Genomic DNA, 16,462 nt, shown 5'->3' on the forward strand with positions numbered 1-16,462 from the left:
GGTACTCTTTTTAGAGTTACTCTCAGCAAAAGTCCACCTATAAGTACAACTCACTCCACCTCCACAAAAGGTATTCTGTTTGGAAATACATCTCCACTCAACAAAGTATACCTGCATCTCCTTCCCTTTACAAAGTGCTGCTTCTAAAATCAGTGTCCTCCCTTGCCTGTAACCCTCAGCTCGGGGTTCAGCTGTCTGTCATTCAGGACCTATGCTGGTGCAGCCCAGTTGTGTGCTATTGACTCAGCTTTACTATGAAGGTTGTTGTTTGGGTGTGGAAAAGCACAGATGTGAAGGCCACGCAAAATAAGAAAAGTAAAAACACAAACAGAGAAGTTATGGTCAGGATGGAATAGTCAGCATAGCAGGGCTTTAGGAGGAGAAACATTTGCGTGAGGAGGTATAAAATCTCAATTTGAAAAAAAAATGAAGAATTGGAAGACAACAATTAGCAACATCAAGGCTGACCCTCTTCTAGGAAGCAACAAAGGCCAGCCCTCCTCCACTTGAGTAATGCCTGGCCAGCAGGCTCATCAGGGTGATAAGCATCTTAATTCTTAGCCTTGTAGCATGTTAATCCTGTCTCTCTGCTGTGTGTATTCAACAATACGCAATTACTGGGAACTCCTAAATTGTGTATACCCAGTTTGAAGAGTCACTTCATGTAAGAGCAAAAGTTGCCCAAAGAGGTGGGAAGAGTTCCATGCCAAACCAAATGAAAGGTCTTCCCACGCTAATTTTTGTGCATCCCCTCACTTACACCACACTGCAGGACTCTGCAAAGCAGTACCTCTGAGGAACTACAGCATGGTGTCCGCCAGCTGGTGAGAGATGCAAAGGGTCAAACAGGCTGGTTTTGGTACCAAGCTACTCCCAGTCTCAGCTTTCCTTGACAGATGACGCCAAAGAGCACACCTTCCAGTATAAGACATACTTGGGATGCAGGTGAAAAGGGTGAAAGAGAAGAAAAGGAACCCATCCAGGGGGAAACACTCTTTAGAGTTCAGCTACTGCGAGCAACATTGGAAGCTGCTTCATTTGTGCCTCCCTGTACTATTTTCATAGTAACCAGTGTCTGGCTCTCAAGTCAGGCTAACCCTTACAGAACCACAGAATCACTAAAAAAAAAAAGCGACCACTCAAGATTAACTGGTCCAATGGTCACGCTTCGTACTTCCTAGGCCACCCCTGGCAGTATCATTTGTGCTTACATGGAAGAGCAGCAGGGGGAGGGACAGATGCGCCTCAGTAGCCTCTCCACAACATCCCGAAGGCGTGCCCCTAGCAAGTAGCAAATCTACCCAGCTGACAAATCAGGTCAACAGATGTGGGCCCTGTCCCCTGCAGTTACTTTCACTCCTCACACTTGTTAATGGCCTTTGAGAGCTGGAAGGTGCATCTGCCAGTGCTGGAAGTTAAGAAAAGTTGCAAGTCTTAACTTCCATGGTTTCACAATTATTTCCCACTGTTAGGCTGGAATACCACACTTGGATACAGCAAGGGTGGCAGTCCTGGCAATTTGAATTTCCAGTGCAATGTGCTAACCATGCTTGCTGTTGCTGTTCCAGAAGGCCTGGGGGCTCCGGGAGATGACAGGCTGGCAGGCACCAGGCTTGGATGGGGAAAGGGAAGAGAAGACAGATCTGGGGCAGAGCAGCTCCTACGCCAGGAACAGGTCATGGTGCTCCAATGCTCCTCTCAGCAAGGGCTCTCCCAAGCAGTGTCCTTTCTCTCCTGTCTGCCACAAAGGGTGGCTTGACGCTTTTGAAAGACAGTTCCATTTTATTCTTCTATACTGGGGAAAATGCTATTTAAACACCTTTCTCAAATGCCCCAAGGTAGCCAAGAAATAGGTGTTACGTGACTGCATTTCCAAATAGCTGCTTTCAAGAAGCCCTGCGTTTCTTCTGTATCATCAAAATTTGTAACTTCAGGTCCACAAATTCCTCCTTGAAAGGTCCCAGGACTTTGTAAACTAAAGAAACAAGTATCTACAAGAAACTGCTGAGATAAGCCTCAATACAAACATATTGTGACCATGGACTGCTTGTCACTTAGTGATTCCATGCCTATCAAAACACATTAGATTAACATGCTTTCAGTTTATCCTACAATGAAAGATGGGCATTTTTTCTACCAGTGCAAATCTCAGCTTCATAAAATAATCCCTGCCACCTCTGTGGTAGACTGATCTCATGACAAGCAGAAATGGCAGACACAGCACACAATAATAAAGACAAGAAAGTTTACAGTGCTGGTGTGGTGTTAGTATTCAAGACAAGCACAGACAAAAAACCCCTGCTTTAGAACTGAAATGCAAATGCATCCGTATTTTTAAAGCTTTTATTTTGCTATCAGTAACAGGCACTAGAAAATCCCTTTTAAAATGTTATTTATAGTCCAACGCTTTAGAGTTCTATTGCAACAGATGTGATACTTGGTCTCATTTTCTTCCTGGGGGACATAGCTGAATGAGATTTCCTGCAGAGTAAAAATCTGTAACTGGACTTAGTCTAGCACTGATTGTAAATTGTGCTGCTTTTTACTAGATGTAACTGAAAGAGAACTGATCTTCAAGAAATGCCCAAATGGTCCACTCGGAGAGGACCATTTACAGAGTACAGGTATGGGAGTATGACAATCAAACATGCAGAAAGATACAACCTCACATCCATGCTGAGCAAGATGGGGATGAAAGATGGCTTCAAAAAAGGTCAAAATTACTTCATCAGTACGCCAGAGGAAAATGACTGGTTTTATCAAAAGACTTTTTATGACCATTTGTCAGAGGTCAATCCACTTGGTCAACAAGCCAGCCATTGTAATGCTGTGAAACCTTGTTTCTACCATTCTGGTTGCAGCAATTCACTATTTCCTCTCACTATTTCCATCTGGCACAGCAAAACCAAGAGCACCTCTTCTTTGGCCAATTTGGTCCCCTTTGAAACTCCACTCCCTCTTACTAAACAGGATCTTGCAGCAGTTGGAATATACCGCAAAGAGTGTCTACACAGTTTGGGTACTCTTTCTTCATTTTCCTGTACTGTTGGCTAATCTTTGTACCTTGTAGTACCACTAACTGTTGTTTGGGTTTTTTTCTTCTCCCACTCATTTACCTGAAAAATAGACAACAGCAGTTTCCAGATACATAACAGAAAAATTTCTTAAGCACATAACTAAACATAATAGTGTCTAATACACTTCTGAAGCAAGAAAATAAGATGGATATTCCAGGCACAAAAACTGCACACACTTAAAAACAAAACGCGTGGAAAAAGAGAGGCACATCTATCACTCTTGAAACCTTGTATGGCATGTACCGGTCAGATTTGAAGTGAATATAAGCAGAGAAATGTAATTCTAGTTCAAAATATGGACTTGTACTCTTTATATTGATGCTTTTTCTGTGTAGGTTGACTGCATGCCGGTAATTGATTTATTCCGCGTGTCATACTAGTGGGCAGAGGCCATTCCTAATTACCATACATGTAGCAGAAAAGACATATAATGATCACAAAGGGAATTTATCAATGCAGTTTAATCTAAGTCACACACAGTAAACCAGCAGAATTGCTAATTACACTGGTTTAAAGTAAAATATTTATGTACACGTAACTGGTTTTTATTACACCTTTGCTGATAGCCAATTTTACACATTCTGCGGTTTTGGCTCTCTAATCCAATACAACAGCAGTTTCAATAAAAGAAATCATTACAAGCAGAGCTTCCAAGCAGTTTTGCAGCTTTTGGTGGATGATCCAAACTCCCTCAATCTATCACAGAGGAATAATAAGCTTGGTACAGTGTAGGGCCTGTAGGTATCTAAAGCACCTTCACCTCTTGAAACAACATCCACCAGTTCAAATGAGTCCAATGTTCACTCTTATTTCATCACTTATTTTAGGTGACTGTGTAAATACCTTCTGAGCTTCCTTTGTGATCTGCTTTCTGAAACAGAAGAGCAAAAATGTAAAATATCACAAAATAAGGGCTTCACGTGACCTGAGGGCCACAAGTATTCAAATCCTTCCCCTCTCAAATTTAACCACAGGATGAATGAGACTGACAGCCTGTTTCAATATTCCCTTTTAGCCATATCTTTCAGACTAGTTTCTATTCATTTCCCCAGTCTGTAGAGTAAAAAGAAAAGGAAGCTGTAAAACTATTTCAACATGTCCCTCGCCAGCGCAGGGTGGCTGAATTCTTTTCTGCAATTCCTACATTTTTGCAGGCCAAAGGCCACGGTTGTGGAGGACACCTGTGGAAGAAAGGCGTACTGGCCTTCATGTTGCAGGAGATACACCCACTAACAGTGGCCTTGAATTGAGGAGGTCTCTCTCTAAGTTCTGGAAGCAGGTGATAGAGAGGAGGACTGGGAACAAATGAGGGAGCACGCACATTAATACAAGAAGAGGATGTAGAGAAAAAAAGGGAGGTGCAAACATTTCTACATTTCCAAAAGTATTCATTGCCTCACAGACTGCCACAGAGCCTGACTGAAGACAGATTCTTCTCTTCCTCAGGATTTCAGGTAGTGTAAATATTCATATCAAAATAACTACCTTTACTTTGGAAGTCTTAAAAATTCACGGTAAATTCTTTGGAACCGAATGGTTAAGTGATGGCGTAAAAGTCATGCAGGGGAAGGGAGTGCTCATTTTTTAGTACAAAGTGTAGCCCTTAGGAAAACCCTATGCCAAGGCACAGTGGCCAGAATGCAAGCCCAGGACAGGCAAAATCTATTCAGCCTGGGAGGGCAGAAAGTTTCCTCACCTGTAGGAAGGGTGCCTTAATCACCAGGCTACTAGTCGACTTAGGACCAGAGGACTGAGAACAGGCTGCAGGAGAGAATACGCTCCTACTGATCCTGGAATTGAACACACAAGACAGCATGACTGCAGCGGAGTGTTTTGGATGCTCAGCATGGGATGTACTGGTTCAAGCCTCTGCTTTATTAGTATCAAATAACTACTGGATCAGGCATCCAGACTTTTACTTTCCCAGATGACCGAAGTGGCTAGGAGACAAGTGACCCTCACAGAAACACACACATGTTCTCTCTCTCAAACCTGAGAAATGCTTGATTGCTGCATGCAGCTTCAGTTCAGGTAGTCTCTGGGAACACGAGATGGAGATTTCAGTTTGAAATTCTTCAGGCAAAAATGTTCAGCTCAGCCCTGTTCCCTAGATCTGCTCTGGGAGTATCAGCATGTCCAGGTACAGCAGTAAGAGACATTTGATTTGAAGGTCCTAAAAATGCTTAGGTATGAGCTAGGCTGCAGGGCACTCACCTCTGAAGCACTTCAGAGAATGCTGCAAAGTAGTTGTGGAGCCCTGGAAAGCTTTGAAATCAAAACTCGATGATTCCAGAGGCTCCGCGCATCTCTAACACTGCACGGTAGATGGGTTTGAGGACCGCAGTTTTTGATTTAAGCATGTAAATTGTGTAGCATGTAAGCATGTAAAAAGATAGATTTACACACCTAGTTGCTTTTGTTGATCTAATGCTTAACCTTTCACCTGACGCCTTCTTACACTAACTAGTACATGTTTTAGTAGTCTTCATACTGGTGAAGACAATGGACATTTCTGAATTGATCCTAATATTTGTCAACAGTATTAGATTGATCTAAAATATGCTAATAAGAAGCACAGGTTTGTTCTGGATCCATGCATGGAAAATAAGTTTAATCCTGGGGTTGTTTTTTTTGTTTGCTTTCATTTTGTCCTGTAAAAACATACTTGGAAAAAGAAGCAGAACAAGGATTGAAATCTGCAGGTTCTGATAAGCCAGCAGAAAACCAGGGAAAGTCTGTTGTTGTTTAAAACAGGAACTATTTGGCGTTGCATGTAAGATACAAGAGTTTACTTGAAAAACAGTAATTAACAAATCCAGCTACGGCTTCCAAATGTGGGTTTACCTACACCAAGAACATATAAAAATCTACAGATCTCTAGTAGCCTTCAAGATGCATGTAGTGAATTGCATGAATTCGCCATGCTTTTTTCAGCAGAAAATAATAGCATAGGAAGTTTAAAGAAACAGAAAAAAGCTCAAAGCAGCGCACAGTGAGAAATGATTCTGTTTCACTCCCTCAGAATCAAAGAATAATTCTATGAAACTTAAGCAAATGGGGTTTTGAAACAAGTCTGGCCTGTGAAAACATTTCTAGCTAAAATCATGCTCTTGCTTTTTTATTGATGAAGAATCAATGAAAAAGCTGAGAACATTGAGGAGTGATGGGGAAGGGAGAAATAACGCAGGTGTTAGAAAGTGACCTAGTAGCTGACTGTACTTGGTCTCTCTGCAGTATTTTACCCATTACAGGGACACCCTCACACTGTATTTGAGAGGGCGCAGGCAATCTCCCACTAGCAGCTTTGTATTTTTTCAAAGAAGTGAAGAAGCAGTCATCACCTCTCTCTGACACTCATTTGTCTCAGGCTGTATCAATGGAACCTCTCTCAGTCTCAACCAACGGCTTCACTCTGGACCTTTACAAAAAGCTGAATGAAACTTCCAAAGGCCAAAACATTTTCTTTTCTCCTTGGAGTATTGCAACTGCTCTTGCCATGGTCTACCTGGGCGCCAAAGGTGACACTGCAACCCAGATGGCTGAGGTAAGCTCTGGAACTAGCACTGTATCACCTTGCGGGTGGTTCCCACATAAACTGCGTTATTCTTCTGCCTATGGGGAACAGAGAGGAACAACACGGGAGAACAGCGACCTGCCATAACGTTGGGTGCAGGTGACCTGCCATAATGTTGCACTACCCCTCCATTTAGCTTACACTTACAGTTCCCAGAGCATGGCAAATGGTCTGCCAGAGGGAAGTTATTGACATTAGAGACTACTGCTGGTCTCGCTTGGAACTCTACCTTCTATTTTAACTGCCTTTTGAACAGAATAATTCACCTGATATAGTGCTCAAACTAACAAAGAGACAGCTTTATTAGCAAAATTAATACTGAGCCAAGATAATTTAGAAAAAGGAGTGCCAGAGATAAAATCACCGCTTCTAGACCCCGGCTGATTCTGGAAGCAGCATATCTGCTTTCTCATACTGCATACCAAAGTTAGTAAGCTCTCCTGAACATGTGCTGGGCTGCTCAGGAGCAGTACAAATACCTTTTTCTTGTGACATAGTTAGTCCATAAATAAGGTAATCCTCCCACAAATAATGGAGACATACTAGTACTGAAAATATGATTTCACTTTAGCCTGCTTTAGCAGAACTTTTCAGTTTTGTACTGGTTTAGGTTATATGCATTTACTTAAACACATTAAATGTATAATTTTACATTTCTGTCCCAGTAGTAAGACTCTGAAGTGTACTATGCTCTTTGTTGTGCTTGGTCACGATCTGAAAATAAATTCCATGTAGCCAAGCATGAACTGTCCATTTATCTAAATAAATTCATATTTGAGCCATAATATTGATCTATTATTAAGCAGTAATGTGACTAAAATCTATGTAATAATGATACAGTTATAGAGACTAAATCAAGAGTATGGTCCTGTCCTCAGTAACTTTTAATAGACTGTTATTGGGCACAACTGGTGAATTACCATAGAAAACAAATATCTTCACATAACCCTTGGGTACATTTATCTTCAAAAAACAAGCTGTCTTTATGAACATTTGTCATTATCACAGGTTCTTCATTTTAACCAGACTGCAGGAGAAGAAGGTTCATTTGAGACAACAAGGCCTTCTGTGGGGAGACCAAAGAAAAGAAAGACGGTATTTATTACAACAAAAGACTCGGAGAAAAAAATCTCTGAGAAAGGGATACTTCACCACAACTAGTGCTTTAGCCTTCTAACATTTGCTTGTCTTCAGTCTATGCCTACTGTCTCACTTCAGTAAGAATTATATACAGAAAGATTAAAAGCGAACAAGCAGATAACTACCGTAAAACTCATGAACTCAGGCCTTCAAAAGGAGAACTGAGATGCTAATAGCATTTTGATTGCCCCTAATACTGTGTTACTTGATTTTAGCTGGTCTATGGCAATATCGACAAATCAATTGTCCTAATGTGCTTAGGACAATTCTATCTCTTATCAGCTTTGGGTTTTTTTTCTGTAGTGAAAAACAACTACTGCATTCACACCTGACTGCAGCCCTACCCAATAAACTCCCTTCCACCTTTTTCATGCACGGACACATCAGGCAAACAAAATTCCCCTTTAAGCTACCACATGCTGATTCACCCTTGTTCATCAGGTCCGCAGAGACTCGCCACCAGGAGGAACTGCCCAGACCTTTTTCATCAAATGAACTCCCTAAACACCGAAAGGCTTGTAAACTCAAACAAGCCATGTTTCTTTAGCATAGAAACTAAAAGAAAGCTCAAAGAAACTAGATTAGACAAATCGGAAAGAAAAGGCGGGGGGAGAGGTTATATCATTCTCTCCCTAGGTGGTGGGAGGTGAATCTTCAGGATGAATCATTACATTCACATTCATTTTAGCAACTCAGTGACTTTCTGAGTTGTAGCAGTCTGCCTAATCTGGTCCTTCAGACATTTCCCTCCATTACCTCTTCAGTCTGTTCCCATCCCCTTGCAAAACTCAGCCTCTCCTATCCTGTGTCCTCTGGCTACCAAATTCTTTCCCAGGTGTCCTTCCTAGCAGCCCATGTCTCAGTATGAGTGAGAAAAGACCAGAGCAAGAAATGCCACCTGACCAACCTTACGACAAGTCGCCATGAGTCAGTGGCACTCCAAAAAGAGCTTCATCCCCTGAAATTCCTTTTTAATTAAAACAACCTGGGCATTTTAAATAACCACAGCAGGTGCAACACTTCAGATAGAAAAAAAAAAAATCCATATTAATTGGTGTCTCTTTCCAAGGATCCTGAGCACAAGCAAGCTGAAAACATCCACTCTGGCTTCAAAGAGCTCCTGTCTGCCATCAACAAACCCAGAAGCACCTACGTGCTGAAGAGTGCCAACCGACTGTATGAGGAAAAGACCTACCCGCTACTGCCCGTGAGTTGAACATTTTTATTTAAGAATATTTTGACATTAAGAGGGATTGTCAACAGAGATGATAAAAATTTTCCAAATGATAGCACTGTGGTTTCAGTGAGAACATGAGGACAGCCATACGGGGCTAGCCTCCCACAGACAGGAGGTCCATTTGTCTCCAACAGTGGTCAACAGTTTAGGAAGCGTATGGGAACAAGGCACACTGTGTAGCGATGCTTCTCCAGAATCTGCTGTGGTCACCAAGCAATCTGCAGCTCAGGGACTTCCTGAACCAGAGGGCACGTCTACTTAATAGACCTTGACGAGCTGTTCTTTCATGAAGTTGCAGACTTGCCTTTTGAATCTACCGCAACCCTCAGCACCAGGAGTTCCACAGCTGACCTATACGCTGCAGGAAGCACCTGTGTTTTCTGAGCCTGCTACCTGTTGGCATCATTATTGGTTCATTTTTCCTCCCACAGACACTTCTCCATATCTCTGGTCATCCTCGTCCCCTGTCTCTGTATCTTTTATACTCTACCATTTCTGAGACTGGGGAGGCCAGAGCTGCATAGAGAACTCAGACAACAGGCACACCGTAGCTTTATACAGTGGCATTCTAATACTCTCTCTTTTGTTCCCTACTCCTTTCTTCGTAACTCTTAAAATTGTATTTGCCTTTTTGGCTACTACTGGGCAGATTTTTTTCATGCAGCCATCCATTATAGCTTCAACACCTCATTCCTGAACAGTAATAATCACACTCTGTAGCATACCCTTCACTGGATCATTTATAAATATTTTTATATATATATTTCCATGTAAATATTTAGACCTGTATTTTACAGAGTAAGTATTTTAGCGCAGATCCCAGCACATATCCCTGTGGTAGTCCAGTAGTAATAACCCTTCACTGTGAACACTATTTCCTCCTACTTGTGATTTCCAGTCATTTAAACAAACAAGACCTATTGCTGTAGTCCCATGGATGCTCAGCCGTTGGTGAGAAGTCTTACGAAATGCCTTTTGGTAATCCAAATAGACCGTAATGTCTCAACCTTCTTACTCACATGCTCCCTGACACCTTCAAAAAACTCCAACAGATTTGTGATTTAGGACCTGCTATTACAAAATGCTGTTGACACTCCTCCAATACGCCATGTTTATCCATACGCCCACCAGACGTATTCTATTCACTCGCCCCGTACAGACTCATGATTTTGTAATTACCTGTATCTTTGAAATCTTTTTAAAAACTGACATTGTATTAATCATCTCACAATTCCTTGGAAGTGGTTTTAAATGAGATTACTTGTTCTTTGATCTTGGAGTTTGTTTTGATCTCCTGAGTTATTAGTAATTTGTCCTTCTGCATGCTTATTGCTCATTTTCTCCATAATCTCATGTACCTATGCTTTACAGAGAATCTAGACAATTTCCTGCTGGGAATCCCCATGACCTGTTTCACAGCAGACAGCACAGCAAACATTAATTCTGCTTTCCTGCCATGACTTTATTCTGCCAGAACATTCCCTTTACACCTGATCCTCAATTGTCCTCCCAAACTCCTGGCAGGTTCCTCGCCTCTGAAGCAAACTAAAAGCCTTGTTTCAACCTTATACGAGACTATTCTTCCCTCTTGTACTGAACTCTACATCATAAGGCAGGAAAAAAGTATTTAAATGATATAAAATGTCATTTTGAGAAATTAAAAAAAATTGTGAAGAATGTTTTTTTCGTGGGATATTTCAAAATTACACATTTGCACTTTGGATTTCAAACACAAAAATCTGAAGTATCAGTTTCCTCGAGACTGAAGTTTGATCAGCCCTTACTTAATATTTAGCATAGAATGTATCAGACCTTATTGTAAGGGTTATCCCATTTCAAACAAATTATGTTTTCTTCAATTATGTATTAGCAGGTTGTATAATCTGTTAAAGTGATTATTTCTAACATTTTTATAACTCAAATTTACTAAATAAGCATAAATTTTCCAATTCTATCTTTCAGAAATTCTTACAGCTCATTACAAGCTATTACAATGCAAAGCCACAAGCTGTAAACTTTAAGACAGCTGCAGAACAAGCCAGAGCACTGATCAATTCGTGGGTTGAAAATGAAACTGAGAGTAAGTACCACTCCGATGGCTTTTTTCTGGTCTCACTTTCAAATCGTTTGTATGATGTCCACATTTATTGCTCTTGCAGCCAAGGATCCATAGAAAATGGAAACTTAGGGGAAGGGATGAGCAAAGTACAGTTCAATGGCTTGAAGAATGCCCTTCTCCAGACCTAACTGCTGCTCTTTACAAGGTCCTTCCTTTGATTCTTCACGCTGTAGCCTCTTCTGAATTACTTCTCTTCAGAGGGAGGTACAGGTAGATACCGAGTGGCTCCACTCTGACTAGTGAGGGTTTTACTTCTGCATTCTTCAGCTCCTTGCAACCAACTACACAGAACATCCAAGCTATTCCACTCTACCCACTTTACCCTCTTTCCAATGTCATTTACTACTGAAATTGCAATAAATATATTAAAAAAAAAAGATACAGAGATACTTCAAAAGCCATTTTTACCATATGTATACCATGAAAAATGTACAGTAGAAAAAAAAAAAATTGCTAGATAGGTAGGCACAAAGAAGGCACAATTAAAATCGTCGAGTTACACAGTCACACTGGAATAACAGTCCTACTTGTCTGATTTTGAAGGGAAAATCCAGGATCTGCTGCCTGCAGGATCTCTCAATTCTCACACTGTATTGGTCTTAGTAAATGCCATTTATTTCAAAGGAAACTGGGAAAAGAAATTTTTGGAGGAAAATACTTCTGAGACGCCCTTCAGACTGAGCAAGGTAAATTCCTTGTCTATATGCCTATTGTCCTATGTCAATATGTCTATTACTGAAGAGCGAGAAACCTGTAAATATTTCATCTGCATTTCGTATGCCACTGCAACACGACTCATAGCTGGGCACGTGATATAACCTCAGTGAGAACGGCAATTGTGAAAATAAGTCAGCATAATCTTATTTACGCATATCCATGAGAATATGATTTTCACTTTAATAGCTCTCGAGTATCAAAACACTTGAGAACACCGTGGTTAAGTAGCTTAAAGCCAGGAAATTTCCGTAAGTACCAAGGTCCCATTTTCAAAAGGGAGAGTTGCTTTTGAGATCAACGCTTACACACCTACATCTCTCTTCTACTTTTGAGACACAGTCTACACTCTGAGCTCAAGGAAACTGAACCAGCTGTTCTTTCCTCACACACCCTGGGTGTTGCGTAAAACCTCAGAAGGAATTTTCATGGGGGTTCATCATTTAAAGCCGAGTGCATAAGGATATGTATTCAGCATACACTGAGGACACGTTATTGAGCTAACAGTATTTAAACAATCGTGCGCTGACGATTCACAGCAGCTGACTGCATGCATATTTTTGGACTGTGTCAAAGGTGACCAAAATTATTTGTCAATGGAAGCATGTATCTTGTTTGACATAGATTATGAGTGCAAATACCTTTTGTATGCCAGGCAATGGAAGCGATTGTGTCAATGATGTCACTGTGTATCCAGAACCTACCACGTTGCATGTGCGGGTTTCGGATCCATGGTGGCACATGGTTGTGGTGGGCTGACCTTTGCTGGCTGCCAGGTGCCCACCAAGCCGCTGTGTCACTCCCCCTTCTCCACAGGACAGGGGGAGAAAAATAAGACGAAAAGCTCATGGATCGAGATAAGGACAGGGAGATCATTTACCAATTACCATCATGGGCAAAGCAGACTCAGCTTAGGGAAATTAATTTAATTTATTGCCAATTAATCAGAGCAGGATAATGAGAAATAAGATCAAATATAAAACACCTTCCCCCCACTCCTCCCTTCTCCCCAGGCTCAACTTCATTCCCAACCCCTCTACCTACCCCCCAAAGCAGCGCAGGAGGATGGGGAATGGGGGTTGTGGTCAGGTCACAACACTGTCTCTGCCTCTCCTTCCTCCTCACGCTTTACCCCTTCTCCAGTGTGGGGTCCCACCCACGAGATACAGTCCTTCCTGCCCAGCGTGGGTCCTTCCCATGGGCTGCAGTTCTTCACAAACTGCTCCAGCGTGGGCCCCCTGCAGGGTCACAGGTCCTGCCAGTAAACCTGCTCCTGAGCGGGCTCCTCTCCCAGGGGGTCACAGCTCCAGCATGGGCTCTCCATGGGTTGCAGCTTCCTTCATGGCACATCCACCTGTTCCAGCACGGGGTCCTCCGTGGGTGGATATCTGCACCACCACGGTCTCCGCCATGAACTCCAGGGGAATCTCTGCTCTTGGAGCACCTCCTCTCCCTCCTTCTTCATGGACCTTGGTATCTGCAGGGTTGTTTCTCTCACATCTTCCCACTCCTCTCTCCCAGCTGCTGTTGCGCAGCAGTTTTTACCTTTTTTAAAATATGTTACCACAGAGGCGCTACCAACATCACTGACTGGCTCAGCTTTGGCCAGTGGCGGGTCCGCCTTGGAGCTGGCTGGAACTGGCTCTGTCGGACATGGGGGCAGCTTCTGATCTCCTCACAGAAGCCATCCCTACAGCTCCCCGCTACCAAAACCTTGCCACGGAAACCCAATACATTGGTACACAGAGAGGGTTTAATTCACAGAGTACCCGAGACAAAGCTTGCAAACAGATGATAAACTTTTGCACTCAAATGTAACTCAAATGTAAAGGAGAGAGTGGATATATTAGTAAAAGCTCTGTGAACATAATACAGCATAGGAGTTCAGAAGACTATTAGGTAATCCAATTTCATTTGGTAATCTGGTCCTCTATGGTTTGGGGAAGAGGAAAAGCCAGCACAGGCCACAGAAAATACAGTTCAGAGGCAAAGTGAGACAATCAGTATTGCCTGGAAGTATAAAATAGGCAAAAGAGTTGATGGCATCCAGGGCACGAAAGTCAACGTTTTTTCCCCCCAATCAAGGTCCTCATTCCAAAAACGTAGTATTTGGGAGAAAACATGAAACACTTACAGTAGTTACTTGCTTATGAAAGCTAACTCCTTTATTTTAAAATGACAAATATATTGCATGTGATTCAGTTAGCAGGTAGATACTGTATGTGTCTATGCCAATTTTTTGTAAAGATCCCAATGACTTTGAAAAGGGTGTGTGTGCGATACTGTCCAAAGGAAAGGGATCCAAATGCTGCTGACTCTTGTACTTGTTTACGAATTTTTGCTTTCAGTTCAATGAAGCAAGTAATGGTTATCATCCATTTTAAGGAATGAAGTAACACTATTTTTTATGTCTGAATTTTTTCACAGACCAAAACTAAACCAGTACAGATGATGTTTCTGAGAGATACATTTTTGATACTGCATGAAACAACCATAAAATTCAAAATCATTGAGCTGCCGTATGTGGAAAATGAACTCAGCATGTTTGTTCTCCTACCAGATGACATCAATGATAACACTACTGGTCTGGAGCTGGTAACACTGACCTACTATTGCATTACATACACTATGAGACAGTAACAGAAACAGATGAAGAGACTGAAGAAGAATGTGCTTCAAAATCATGGCAGAATAGGTTCTGATGTGTGCATACTTTGTTTCATAAACTGTAACACCATGATTTCTCAGCTTAGGATTCAGAGCATCCGATAACATTGCAAACATAACATTTTACTTAGGGATACATCTAAAAACTATGTCCATACAGCTGTTTTAGCCTATTTTGTGTCCTCTTTTCTATTGCCAGAATAGCACAAGGAAAGCAAGGACCAAATCCGAATCACCATGCCCTAGCGTTATCTTCTCCTGAGGGCTGTATTAATTCATTTTTATGTCATTTCCAGTCTGAATTTTCACCTGATATTTTGTGGTGAGGTTTCTCAAACTAAGTGCTGACTAGCCTGACCCAGAAGGTATCAACAGCCACTCATGACCATGCCAGGATCAGTTTCAGATTCTAAACAGATCAGGGCAAGCAACTTTTTTATTTGTACCTGAGGTCCCATGTGTTCCACTTATTTACAACTACCAAGAGAAAAGTTATCCATATACACACATAGCGAGCACCCATTAATATCATTATGAGTCACACATTGCAAAAAAGCAATATTCTTCAAACCAGAAACAAAGTAATGAACTACTCTGAGGGTTCAAGCCTATACCTCACCACCTTTAAGAAAATAAATAAGTCACTTGGCACTTTGCAGGATCATGCCCTATGAATATAGCACATGTTCCAGCTGTAACCACTGCTGGTAGCTGGGCTCTGTTTTACATGTTCTTGATGAGCGTTAAGACACTGGTGTGTGCACGTCTTGTCTCTGTCCTTCACATTCCAACTATTTTCTTCCTCAACTCATTGCAGGTGGAAAGAGAGCTGACCTATGAAAAATTGGCTGAATGGACCAAATCAGACAATATGATGAAAGCTGAAGTAGATCTGTACCTGCCCAAGTTGAAGCTGGAAGAGAATTACAACCTTAAATCCGCTTTGAGCAGCATGGGGATACGAAATGCTTTTGACCCAGTTCAGGCTGATTTCACAGGGATGTCAGTGAAGAAGGATCTTTTCATCTCAGAAGTTATTCACAAAGCTTTCGTGGAGGTCAATGAAGAAGGTACTGAGGCAGCAGCTGCCACAGGTGTCCTGGTGCTGAGATCAAAAGCACCAACGATGACTTTTAAAGCTGACCACCCTTTTCTCTTCTTCATCAGACACAACAAATCACAAACCATCCTCTTCTTTGGCAGACTCTGCTCACCCTAGTCAGAGTTCCTCCTTACCCTGCAGAGTAGGAGACGCACGCTCGCCAGCTCAGAGGCAAATACCAAAACCCGAAACTCCTGCTGCCACTGGGGGGAGCGGGACCTGAACCCGTTCTCCATCAGACCACACACCCCAGGGCCTGAAGCACAGCTCCACCTGTGCTTCTCTCCTACCCCGAAGGGACAACCATGGCAATGGGGAGTGCACGATGCCTTGCATCCACAGAGCAACCCTGGTTGCCATTCAGACCCGGCATCAACAGTAGCTCTGTCCCCTAAGCGCTATTAGCTATGGCATTTCTACCCCTTCGCCTCCCAGCGGCGTGTACCAATGCACGCTAACACAGGACGTCTCCTCGCCCTCATGACTAGAGCCCCTGATTAAGATGTGGTCTTAGCACTTACTCCTACTCTGCAGCAGTTAGACCCTCCTCCTGTTTAGCCCTTGATTAGGTCCTTGCATTACAGATGGAAGACCTCTCTGTGAGGGCTATTTGCCTCACTCAGACCCTCAGGTACATGAGGAGGGGCCAAGCGCGTACGATCGCTGGCTACAGCAACACCTCACTTTTGTCCAAAACAACCCGCACTTTAAAAAAAATAAATAATAATAACCCCTCATGGACTGGTGGTGTTTTCTGTCAGCTCTGCCACGAGAGGGAGACAGAGGTGGAAAATGAGGGGCTGTGGCGGGGCCGCGGAGATATTAAGGGGGG

General features: G+C 42.4%; 1 protein-coding gene across 1 annotated transcript; it reads left to right on the forward strand.

Annotated features, from left to right (window-relative positions):
• The first annotated feature begins 4,468 nt into the window (after positions 1 to 4,468).
• On the forward strand, positions 4,469 to 16,272 carry LOC309590437 (heterochromatin-associated protein MENT-like). Its single transcript, XM_082311632.1, has 8 exons — positions 4,469 to 4,531; positions 6,445 to 6,621; positions 7,660 to 7,746; positions 8,861 to 8,998; positions 10,991 to 11,108; positions 11,691 to 11,833; positions 14,289 to 14,456; positions 15,346 to 16,272. The coding sequence occupies exons 2-8, from the start codon at positions 6,454 to 6,456 to the stop codon at positions 15,745 to 15,747; spliced, it is 1,224 nt and encodes a 407-aa protein (XP_082167758.1). The 5' UTR covers positions 4,469 to 4,531; positions 6,445 to 6,453; the 3' UTR covers positions 15,748 to 16,272.
• Positions 16,273 to 16,462: the final 190 nt, after the last annotated feature.

This window comes from Platalea leucorodia, assembly GCF_965183815.1.
Source record: "Platalea leucorodia genome assembly, chromosome: 1".
NCBI lineage: Eukaryota > Metazoa > Chordata > Aves > Pelecaniformes > Threskiornithidae > Platalea > Platalea leucorodia.

Coding starts and splice junctions, on each gene's coding strand:
- LOC309590437 (XM_082311632.1), top strand. CDS start 6,454: ATGGAACCTCTCTCAGTCTCAACCAACGGCTTCACTCTGGACCTTTAC. Junction 7,747..8,860: donor GACCAAAGAAAAGAAAGACG/GTATTTATTACA, acceptor TCTCTTTCCAAG/GATCCTGAGCACAAGCAAGC. Junction 11,109..11,690: donor GGTTGAAAATGAAACTGAGA/GTAAGTACCACT, acceptor CTGATTTTGAAG/GGAAAATCCAGGATCTGCTG.